Raw genomic sequence first — 12,359 nt, 5'->3', positions numbered from 1 at the left:
GCAGTCCAGACCTGTCGCCCATTGAAAATGTGTGGCGCATTATGAAACACAAAATACAACAACAGAGACCCCGGACTGTTGAACAACTGAAGTCGTACATCCAGCAAGGATGGAAAGAATTCCACCTACAAAGCTTCAACAATTAGTATCCTCAGTTCCCAAACGCTTATTGAGTGTTGTTAGAAGGAAAGGTGATGTAACACAGTGGTAAACATACCACTGTCCCAGCTTTTTTGAAACGTGTTGCAGGCATCCATTTCAAAATGAGCAAATACTTGCACAAAACAAAGTTTATCTGTTTGAACATTAAATATCTTGTATTTGTGGTGTATTCAGTTGAATATAGGTTGAAGAGGATTTGCAACTCACACTCACCGACAAAAATAAGATGCTGGGAGGTGAATCCCCAAGATCCCTGCTGCTACTGTGGTAAATTTCATGAAACTAGAAGGAATTCAGAAACATCTCTGGCCTGTGATCTTTAGGCTGCTTCCTCCTAATTGAAGAAGCCCACACACATATCGTTTTCCATCGCCGTTCTCTGTTCATCCTCCCATCTTTCTCTTGAGCATGTGCCCAAACTCATAAATACTCTCAGGCAACCCCTTCCCTCATGTTTCCTCTTCCTGTCACACAGTATCTGCTTATTGTGTCAATTTGAAAGAGCGGGTTCATTCCAACAAAGCAGTGGTGGACTTCAGGTTTGCGGATACAAGATGCTGCAAGTGTCGCTTATCATGACCTCAATCTGCAAAGTAAAACATCGGTATGGATTAGAAAACTGTACCCAAATGCTTTTTGCTCTGAAAACAAACTGTTTTAGGCAAAGAATTATCAAGATGAAACTGGATAGATGTAACTGCACAAACTATGCAGTGATAAAAGCTCTTGGCTGCTGTGTTCACAGTTACAGTGCATCCAGGAAGTATTCACAGTGCTTCATTTTTCACACATTTTATTATGTTACAGCCTTATTCCACAATGGTTGAAATTCATTTTTTTTTTCCTCAAATGCTACACACAATACCCCATAATAACAATGTGAAAAAAGTTAAGTATTCACAGCCTTTACCATGAAGTTCAAAATTGAGCTTGGATGCATCCTGTTTTCACTGATCATCCTTGAGATGTTTCTACAGCTTAATTGGAGGTCACCTTGGGTAAATAGGGCAGTGCAGCTCGTTTGAGACCCTGCATGATATCATGAGATTTGACCACATCTGGGGACAGCCTGCACAGACACAGGAGAGACTAATCCCCAGGCAGAGTGTGAGAGATTCAGCACAAACCATTTGACCTGGCTCAGTAAACTTAAAAGCACACTTACCGCCACCTAGCGGACACACTGGGTGAAGACATGCTGGTTGAAGACATGCCCCCATACTCCAAATGGTTTATGCTGACACTCCCACACTCCGTCCAGCGATTAGTCTCTCCCCACAAATAGCATCACTTCTAATGGAAAAATGGTGTTTCTGCTGCTTTGAAGGTCCCAATGAGCACAGCAGCCTCTATCAGCCATAAATGGAACAAGTTCAGATCCACCAGGACTCTTCCTAGAGCTGGCCGTCTAAAGTAGGTGATTGTGGGATAAGGGCCTTAGTCAGAGAGGTGACCAAGAACTTGATGGTCACTCTGTCAGAGCTCCAGCATTCCTCTGTGGAGAGAGGAGAACGTTCCAGAAGCCCACCCATCTCAGCAGCAATCTACCAACCAGGCCTGTATGGTAGAGTGGCCATACAAAAGCCACTCCTTAGTAAAAGGTGCATGACAGCCTGCCTGGAGTTTGCCAACAGGCACTTGAAGGTCTCTTAGAGCATGAGAAACAAAATCCTCTGGTCTGAAAAGGAAGACTATTCAGGACTGAGGGAAAGATGAATGCAGCAATGTACAGAAACATCCTGGATGAAAACCTGCTCCAGAGCGCTCTTGACCTCAGACTGGGGTGATGGTTCATCTTTCAGCAGGACAAAGATCCTAAGCAAACAGCCAAGATATCAAAGGACTGGCTTCAGGACAACTCTGTGAATGTCCTTGAGTGACCCAGCCAGGGCCCAGACATGGATCCAATTGAACATCTCTGGAGAGATCTGAAAATGGCTGTGCACAGACGCTCCCCATCCAACCTGATGGAGCTTGAGTGGTGCTGCAAAGAGGAATGGGCAAAACTGCCCAAAGATCGGTGCACCAAGCTTGTCGCATCATATTCAAGAATACCTGAGGCTGTAATTGCTGCCAAAGGTGCATCAACAAAGTATTGACCAAAGGGTGTGAATACCTATGTACATGTGATTTCTTAGTTTTTTAGTTTTAATAAATTTGCAAAACTTTAAAAAAAAAAACTTTTTTCATGTTGTCATTATGGGGTGTTGTGAGTAGAAATTTGAGGGAAACTTAAGGCTGTAAGATAAAATGTGGAAAAAATGAACCGCTGTGAATACTTTCTGAATGCAATGTATATATATATGTACCTAAGTCTCAGAATATTTAATACTCTTCATGGTAAATCCAAATCTCAGAAAAGTTTTTGCTGCTCAGCCACTTTTCATATTCAGAAACATTATGTGCCCTTCCAGATTGACAAAAAAACAATTTCAAAAATCAGCTTTCCAAACTGTTCACACACTTGTTAGAGTTCCATCAAGGGATATCTCAATATGTATTAAAAAAATAACTCACGATAATATCAAAAACTCAAATAATAATAAATCTATATCAGTATATCCAATGCCTTGCCCAATTTTACAGAGAATGTATTTTTTTACCACTGCATTCAAAGATTTGCTCATTATGTAGTGCAGAAGTTTTCTTCAATTTGTGCAAAACATCTATGTGTATCTAAAGTAATTTAGATTAACACACAGCAGTGTCGTCAGGGTAACTAAAAAAACTAACTAAAAAATAAGAAGAAATGAAATGGTCATGGGGAATGTTGTGAGCATTGCCGTCCTAATTGAGAGTTGCTAGCGACCAGCATGCAGACAGTAATTACTTGGCACTGAGAACCCTGTCGCTCCGGGTGAAGGAGAACTCGTCTCTAACAGCTAATGCAGCACAGTTGAATGGAAACGAGGAGGGACGCTTTCAATCAGATGAGGTGGAAGCTTCTGTGTTTGTAACCATCTAACTGAAGAGGACTTGAGCCAAATGCTGGTTTTGTAACTCACCACAGCACACCCAGCAGACACGACTCGCCACAAAGACACTTTTACTATGAGATCAATGAAGTAGTATCACATCACAAATTACCAGTCCACTTGAATCTCGATGTCTCTTCTCCCGGCATTTCTCTGTCCTTCACCGTTCAGCTCCCGTTTCGTGTTTTTGATCAGGCGAAGCACTGGTTCAATTTCCTTCAGCAGCTCATTGTTCTCCTCCAGCCCATTACACAGAAGTGACCCACGGCCCCCGTCCCTCATCAGCACGGTGTCCTGGGCCTGCACGCCTCCCCTCTGCAGGAGGGACTGGGTGATGGAGGGAGACGACAGGTTCTCAATGGCCCTTAGCTGTGGCTCCTTGGTAACCTGCTGTTGGCCGGGGCTAAAGAGGCTGAGCAGGGAGCAGTGCTCGTACGACTTTGAGGCTGGAAAAGCAGGCCGCGTGATCCGCACTGTGCGCTGCCGGCCGTCTCCACACAGAGTAGTTTCCAGGTGGGTGGTGAAGCCTTCAGGCCCACGGAGAATCAGCACGGCGTGACTCTCGGGCGATACGTTCTTCAGCGTCTCCAGTGCCCGTTCGTATGACAGGTCCACCAGCGGCTTGTTGTTGACAGCCAGGACGATGTCGCCTACCTGCACCAGGCCGCACTCCTCAGCTGCTCCGCCGCGGATGAGGTCGGACACAATGACAGGTGGCTTGGACACCCTCTGCTTCACCAGGAAGCCCAAACCGCCAACTTTCCTCTTGAAAAGACGCACTGAGATAATGTTGGGCTGCAGCTGGCACACTGTAGGCTCTGACTCCTGCATGATGCCTCTGTGCATATGTGTGCTTGTGTGAGTATGTGTGCCGTCACGTGTGGGTGTGTGTGGACTGTGTGCCCCCAGGGAAATTTCTAAAAGGCAGCAGAAAGAGAAGGGGGAGGAAAAGATGTTAGTTTAGAAGAAAATGAATTCCTCCACCAAAGAGATGATTTCACCTGTGTCTCTGGTTGTTTTGAACTGTTTAACTGTTTGTCACGTCATTTTCAAACGATCTCCATGAAATCAAGTGGAAGAATTCAGTAATATTTCATGGTGACAAAAGAATTAGTTAATTGTTTCGTCAACACCCTGATGGGTCATTCCTCAACATTTTGAGCAGTTTCTCAGTGTGTCAGGAAATTAGATGGAATGAGTGATCACCTTATCCGGATGAGTAACATCCTCCTTTTTTGATGACTAGGGGCTGGGTGTGATTTCTTTTTTTACTTTACATTACAAGATGAGACATTTCCAACAAACTCAGATAATCTCACCCCCTGAATATCATTTGAATTATCAGTCATGCATATCTTATGACAAAACACTTAAGTGAAAATTTGTGCAGATACAAATCTGAATCTGTTCCAGTTAAATACACATTTAGACGGGGCAACCTTAACCAATTACACAGCTGTAAACAACAGCACAATAACAAACATGCAAGAATCTAATGATGCAAAATTTCATGGGTATTCAACCCTGTGCACTGTGTGCTTTTGTAAATTAGTTTGTTGATTATACGTCAATCGGTGGTGGTATTTCAATTGTTAAAAGTAATTTAATTTTATATGACACAGGTGAAATGCAGAAGAAATACACTCATGCACATGAAAATCTTACAGAAGACTTTATATTTGTATCCTGGAAAGCAAACACAGCATCAAAATGAGTTTTGTGTTTGCACAGGCTCAGATTCAAGACTGAAAAGAGGAGCAGGTGAGGCATTTGGAAATGTTTTTCCCTTTGCTGTTGTGTCTTTTCTTCATTCTGATGAGAAGATAAATGGGTTTCTTGTGATTTTCAGCATTTTAGAGATGTTTAAACAAGACAGCAGTCTTACTTAGCAGTAAGCAGCCCTGTAATGGTGGTTGAATATCTATAATTCTAACATATCCCCAGTATAAAATTGACATCCAGTATTTAAAAAGTGCGATATAGACGGATGGGCTGGGCCAATAATCTCCTGATGATCGGCATCGGTGATTATCGACCCGGCCAATTATCGGTCTATCCCATCAGCAGGACCAATTATCGGCCGATAATCGCTCTATCCATTTTAGTTCCACACTGTTTTTTTCATTGCACTAATGCCGCTGTTTCCGAAGCTCCCAAGAATCAACTGAGCAAGGTCACACCGCTCACAGAAGATCAATTTCATTTTCTTATTGTACATTTTTCTTTTTTATGTGAGCATACTTCAAAAGAGAAAAACAACTGCTTCAAGTGGTAACACACCAAGGATTTCAGGATGATTCGAATGAACTTAACATAATATTTACAGCAAAATGAACTTGCACATTTCGGACTGAAGTAATTTATTCAATTTTTGCCTTCTTAAAAATGTGATTGAAAAAAAAAAAGACACTTTCCATGTCAGAAGACTAATGGAAAGCAGCACCTGATGAAAGTTAGAATCAGGTGGATGACAGTCTAGCACTAAGAGTGAAAGGGAGAACAGCCCCACTGAAAAGGAGAGCTACCTCTATCCGGATTGTGTTATTTCTTTTTTGCTGTTCCCTAAATGCATATTTGCACGTGCTTCCATGTGTGTGACGTGTGTGTGTGTGTGGGGGGGGGGGGGGGGGAATGGGTCTTTGGGGAAGTTTTGAAGAATGCGCTGCTTAAAATTTTAAATACATATTAATAACCCCATGTTGTTGTTGTTGTTTTTTACATATATAATTATATGTTGCTGTTATTTTAATGTACTGGTGTTCAGGTCTCCCACATTTCCCACAATTCCGCTCCTCCTTGTGACTGTTAGTGTTTCACTCCACTTGAACTTTACCGATGAACAGCCTCGGTGCTGAACACTCGCTCGGTTACGCGCGCTCTTTCCTCGCTTCGGTGCCAAGCCACGACGCGCGCGCTTCTCCTGCTGTGAGAGAGGTTGCACGCGCTGGCGTGGGCGGTGTGGCGTGGCACGGAACGTGCGTCGTGTCCGACCAAACACTGAGTGAGGAGAGCGCGTGGAGGCAGCGCGCGTGTGTGCAGCGCGCTAAAACCAGCACCACGGTCAGAGACGCGCGCTGAAACAGTCCCGTCGATTTTGCTTTCTTTCTTTTTTTTTTTTTCTTCTTCTTTTTTGGTTCCCCTATCTTGTCACATATCAGCACACAGCCTACACGTGCCCACCTTATTTTGGGCGTAGGACTCAAACATTTTGCACACGATTCAATGAAAACGTCACGCGCCTGTGTGCGCCACAGACACGCTGAGGCGCACCATACATTTGGCGACTCTTTGCTCAAAAAATCGCCAATGATAACTATGGCACATTGATGAAAAGATACTAAAATCGTATCTGGTGTGATTTTCTTACATCCACTTAGTTGTCAGTTGTGGCGGCGCAATTTATGTGTGCTGGCACACAAGTAAACATTAATCATCCATTCGGTGCGTAACTGTAATAAGTCCAGCCTCCATAACTTTTTTTTTTTTCTTTTTTTTTTGGTGAACAGCAGGTTCTGCTCAATAACAGCCTGTTTCTGAGAACAGGCTGTTACTCAGAAACCGCTTCCTCATTTGTCGGCTGTTTACTGGCAATTTGTGTAATTTATACGTCTTTCTGAAAATATGTACTGGGTTCATACTCTCTTCTCACAGGCTGCAATTAACATTTTTTATATCTGTATTTCACCTCACAATCACATGATTTCAGCCATAATAGTTGTGTGCCTTGTGAAAGGATTAAAAAAAAACAAGTAGCATTTAATTTAATAATTAATTTAACCTTTTTTAGATAAACTAAAGTTGTGACCTTTTTAATGTCTGGAATTATTTTTTTCTGTTAGAAAACAGTCTGAATGTGTTTTTTTATTATTATTATTATCATTTCCATCACCATTATGATAACAAACATACACAGATAAACCAGATGGTGACAGATTTGTTCTGTGCCAGAACCAATGAGAATTTAATTTCCCTGATTTCTGCACTCGAATGTCCACTAACAGCAAATCAGCAGCGATAGATTTTGTTGCACAGTATCCCTTAGAAATCTGAATTATGCAGGTGATAACTGTTCATCACATCTGACACAGTGGAACGGCTCCACTTTTGAAGCACTTGGAGAAATAAATATTAATCATGCTGTTAGGCTTCGGTTAGGTTCTGGATTCAACGAGCAACACGTTCTTCAACAGACTGAAATTTGAATTAAAATGTTAACTGACATACTGTGATGATTTGGCAATAAACACAAATGATCTAAGTCACATTTTGCATATTAGTTCATGGACGCACCACCATCCATTCTGCATTATCAGGCGCTGAATGCGCAATTTAATTTTCCAAAACCAGGTGCTCAAAGGCAACACAACTCACCCCTGAGAACGAGGTCACTTCAACAGCGACCTGCTGCAGCAAAACTTGCGAGAAAACTCCTGCGTGTGCTCCTCGGAGGCGGATGCACGGCTGTTTGATCCGAACGCGACGCGCAGCAGCAGTCTACAGATGGAGAGGCATGTTTGCGTCTATCCGCGCGTCAGGGCGCTTTATAAATGCGCGGCAACGGCACAAAGTGTGACGAGTCGCGACAGAAACCCTGCCCGGGTATTTAAATCAGCCGTAGGTGGATCGTCATCACTCAGCAGGCAACAGCAGAATTCTCCTCTCTCTCTCTCTCCCTCTCTCTCTCTCTCCGTGCAGCCTCCTGCGGGCCTCCAAGGGGGCAGCCTTCTCTTCCATCGTTCAGTGTCAGACTCAACTTGTGCCAAAAGTCTCTTAACTTTCGAGTGGGCTGAAAACATTTCCCGATGCTGATGATAAGCTTTGCTGTCACACTCTGCAAGCACCCATTGATTATTTCTGCTCATCTAACTCAGTCATGTGGAATGACTTTGTTGTCAATCAAGTGGTTAGATGGGAAATTTCAGATGCATTTCTCTGTACGTGATCCAGCACACAGGTACCCGATGGCAATTCTGAAGTCTATTGGGGCCCCTCCAACCAGAATTCATCACATTATAACTGTCACCCATGTCTCCTTGCCTCTATCCAGTGTTGGGCACGTTACTTTATCCTGCCAGTCATTACCCAAAGCAAATGACCATAGGTGAGGATAAGAGCATAAATTGAATCAAGAGCCTTGCCTTCTCAGCTCTTTCTTCACCACAATTGTCTGGTCCAGTATATGCAGGACCTCAGATGCAGCCCCAATCCATCTGTTGGTCTCAAAGGTACTCCTTCACTAGGCCACTGTCCACTGGCCCATAGGGGACACTCCACCCTTTTCCAACAGAGGACCATGGGCTCAGATTTGGAGGTGCTGATCCTCGTCCCAGTTTCTTCACACTCTGCCTCACACCTGCCCGGTGTATAACTGTGGTCAGGGTCTGCTGAGGCCAACAAAATGACATTATCCTCAAAAAGCAGAGATCCAATTCTGAGGTCACCAACCTGGACATTCAGTCCCTGACTGCACCTTACAGAGCTCTAGAGGTGTCATCGTAAAATGTTTTGCATGTTGAGAGAATGTGCACTCCTTTTACTACATTATGCACTCATTTTGCTAAATTGTACTCTAATTTTACTATAGAGTGTCTACAATTTACTATATTGCACACTCATTTTACTAAATTGTGTGCTTGTTTTGCTAAATTGTACTCTAATTTTACTATAGAGTGTCTACAATTTACTATATTGCACACTCATTTTACTAAATTGTGTGCTCATTTTGCTAAATTGTACTCTAATTTTACTATAAGGTGTGTACAATTTACTATATTGCGCACTCATTTTACTAAATTGTGTGCTCGTTTTGCTAAATTGTATTTTAATTTTGCTATAGGGTGTGTACAATTTACTATATTGCGCACTCATTTTACTAAATTGTGTGCTCATTTTGCTAAATTGTACTCTAATTTTACTATAGAGTGTGTACAATTTAATATATTGCGCACTCATTTTACTAAATTGTGTGCTCGTTTTGCTAAATTGTACTCTAATTGTACTATAGAGTGTGTACAATTTACTATATTGCGCACTCATTTTACTAAATTGTGTGCTCGTTTTGCTAAATTGTATTCTAATTTTACTGTAGAGTGTGTACAATTTACTATATTGCGCACTCATTTTACTAAATTGTGCACTCATTTTGCTAAATTGTACTCTGATTTTACTATAGAGTGTGTACAATTTACTATATTGTGCACTCATTTTACTAAATTGTGTGCTTGTTTTACTAAATTGTGTGCTCGCTTTACGCGTGTGCTCATTTTACTAAATAGTGCTGTTGTTTTTCCATAGTATGCACTCATTTTAAGTATTGTAAACTGAACGCACAATTTAGTAAAGGAGAACAATTTCTAAAACAATGGCATGACTGAGTAAAATGAGGGCAGACTAATACATTATGCTATATTCCAGAATTTAATCTGGATCATCACCAAATTTTAATCAGCTGATCCTGGATATATTTCCCATCATTCCACCAAATTTGGTTCAGATGCATTCAAAACTTTTTGAGTTATCCTGTCATTAAAGGAAAACATGCCCACAAATTATCACGTCCAGGAAAAAAAAAACACTTAAAGTGACCTTTCCTGGGTTCCGTAGGACTGTTTCTGCGTTCAAATTTTGTTTTGGACAGCAACAATCTCTTCTGATGAGCATGTCTCCAGACTGAAGTATGAAAACTAAGAAAACTCAAACGGCTTTTTCTCTCCTTGGGGAATCAGTGTGTCTCTGAAGGAATAATGATCCACCTTTTCTCAGTTTCTTCCCTGAAAGACACCTGTCCAGAACAGGAAAATTATGCTAGTTATGCTATCCTAAGAATGGAGCAGACTGTGACTGTATCCCAATTCAGGGGCTCTATGGTTCTCAGGCTGTATCCTATGAAGATCTGGCCTTGAAAACGTCTGTCACCTGCAGTAACCTTGACAGCTGCATGCAATAAGCTTGTGTAGTTGGTGTTAGTAATCATTTTACAGCACTTATTTACACTTATAAACATTACTTATTTACAGCTGTAGATATTGAGCCTGACATTGTCCATCTATTGTAGTTATTATGTTTGGTTTTGTCTGCTCTTCCTTGCAGCCTCTCTCTTCTCTTCCCCCGGTCTCCTCAGTGGAGCTGCTAATGGGATTCACCTGTGGTGGTTGCACACCTGTTCTTCATCCTCTGACAGTATTTCAGTCCCGATTCTTCAGCCCACCTTCGTCAGATTGTTCTGTCAACCAGTCCGGTAATGTGGCCTCAAACCACCAGTGTCTTGCTCCTAGTCTCATGCTGCTTCTCTTCTGCCTTTTCAGTTATTATTATTATTATTGTGTGTGTGTGTGTGTGTGTGTGTGTGTGTGTGCATTTTTCCTGTTTGTGTCCCCCGCTTGCTAAAGGCCCGAAGGGGGATTATGTCGTGGTGATATTTGTCTGTCTGTCTCTCAGTCTGTCCACCCGTCCATCTGTCCGTCCAGGCGCATGCTCACCCACCCCAAAAAGGGTATCGAGTGCATCCGGAAAGTATTCACAGCGCTTCACTTTTTCCACATTTTGTTATGTTACAGCCTTATTTCATGGCATGTTACACAGTAGAACTAAAAACAAGACTTGTCAAAGGCTGGATAAGCTCCTGGTGAGCCAGCAGCAAATATGCAAACCTAGTCAGGTGAGCTGCTGAATCATCCAAAGAAACCTATCTTCCAGTCAACAACTGTAGCAGTCATTGATACCAATTTGTTTTGGCCTGTCCTTACCACTGGGCTACACCATTGTTCTGTCAGGATAGTGTCATTCATAATTGCAAAAACTAGCAGTACTTGCAAACACTTTGCAATTAGTTTCATGATTTTGATTGAAAGGAACTTGTATCATACCTGCTTGAATGTCACCCAGGATTCCATGGCTCCCACTGGTCATTTCCTAATCTGGGGGCCAGTGACAACTATGACACGATGCAAGAAAAAGACCAACAAAAAAAAAAGATGAAAACTTTGAATGTAGCTGGATGGAATGTATGGACACTTGTAGACATGCCTGGATCGTGAAGAGCTGAAAGGCAGACTGCTCTAGTAGCTATAGAGCTGAGCTACTGCAACGTCAATATAGTGCCTCAAAGTGAGACTCACCTACCCAAGTTTGACACCATGGTAGATCATGGATATACATTCTTCTTGAGTGGTAGGCCAAGACAGGACTGGAGGGAGTGAGGTGTAGGCTTTGTCCTCAAAAACAGCATAGTTGAGAAGCTGGAGCAAGAACCAATACCTATCAGTGACTGTATCATAAGCTTAAGACTGCCACCGCAGAAGAAGTTATATGCCTCCAATATCGGTCTGTATACACCTACCATGACCAACCCTGATGAATTAAAGGAGGTGTTCTACAGTAAATTTCGAGAAACAGTTCAGAAGATACCACTAGGAGACAACTTAATCCTTGTTGTAACCTGAATGCATGAGTTGGAATTGATGTTGACAAATGGCCTGGAGGTATTGGCTACTAAGGCCTTGGTAAGTACAAGTCAAATGGGGTACTGGAATTGTGATAACAAAGGCTATTTTCAAGTATGAAGAACCTCACAAGGCCACCTGGATGTACCCTAGATCAATCACTAGCAAGTGATTGAATTTGTCATTACCAGACAGAGAGATAGAAATGATATCGTGGATCTCAGCATGTGATGGTCTGTAGCACAGTCAGCACCCCTCGTGGCTCAAGTATCAAAGATAAAGTGCTCTATCAGAGCAAAACATCATAATATGAGAGCAAGAACGCCAAGAAAGATGGCAGTAAATACAATGGCAAACAATAAGACCAAGTTACACTTGAAAAGGAACTGAACAAAGAGCTTGAAAATTGGAACATTCTGGAGGAGACAGAATGTGTCTGTTGTGGTGTGCCCTCCGTTCATGTCTCTGTCCTGCGTGATGGTCCTCAGTGTCCAGTCCCCTCTTTTATTGCCTTCTGCCCGCGCTCCTTTGGGATTGAGTGTGTGTTCTCTGCTGTTAGTCATCCATGTATGTTCTCCTGGTGGTTTGTCCTTTGTCTGTGTCTGTGGTATGTCTGTTCATCATTTTTTGATTGGTCCTCTGTCTGTGCTGCTATGTGTTTTGTCATTCTCCCATGATCACCTGTTTTTCATGTTGAGTTTCCTCCGATTTGCACTCTGTTCACTTTTGAGTTTCATGTTAGTTTTCTGCTTGTGTTTCTTTGATTTAGTTTTTGGTTATT

The 12,359-nt window shown here is 42.3% G+C and overlaps 1 protein-coding gene across 1 annotated transcript in view; it reads right to left on the bottom strand.

Moving 5' to 3' along the window:
* Positions 1-5,758, bottom strand: part of nos1 (nitric oxide synthase 1 (neuronal)) — a 158,387-nt gene extending 152,629 nt beyond the window's left edge. The window contains 2 exon segments of the mRNA XM_034170884.1: positions 3,250-4,034; positions 5,728-5,758. Coding sequence (XP_034026775.1) covers positions 3,250-3,983 — 734 coding nt within the window. The 5' untranslated portion in view covers positions 3,984-4,034; positions 5,728-5,758.
* Between the last annotated feature and the right edge of the window lie 6,601 nt (positions 5,759-12,359).

Source organism: Thalassophryne amazonica, chromosome 5 (assembly GCF_902500255.1).
Source record: "Thalassophryne amazonica chromosome 5, fThaAma1.1, whole genome shotgun sequence".
Classification (NCBI taxonomy): Eukaryota; Metazoa; Chordata; class Actinopteri; order Batrachoidiformes; family Batrachoididae; genus Thalassophryne; species Thalassophryne amazonica.
This window is presented reverse-complemented; position numbering and strand designations above follow the sequence as displayed.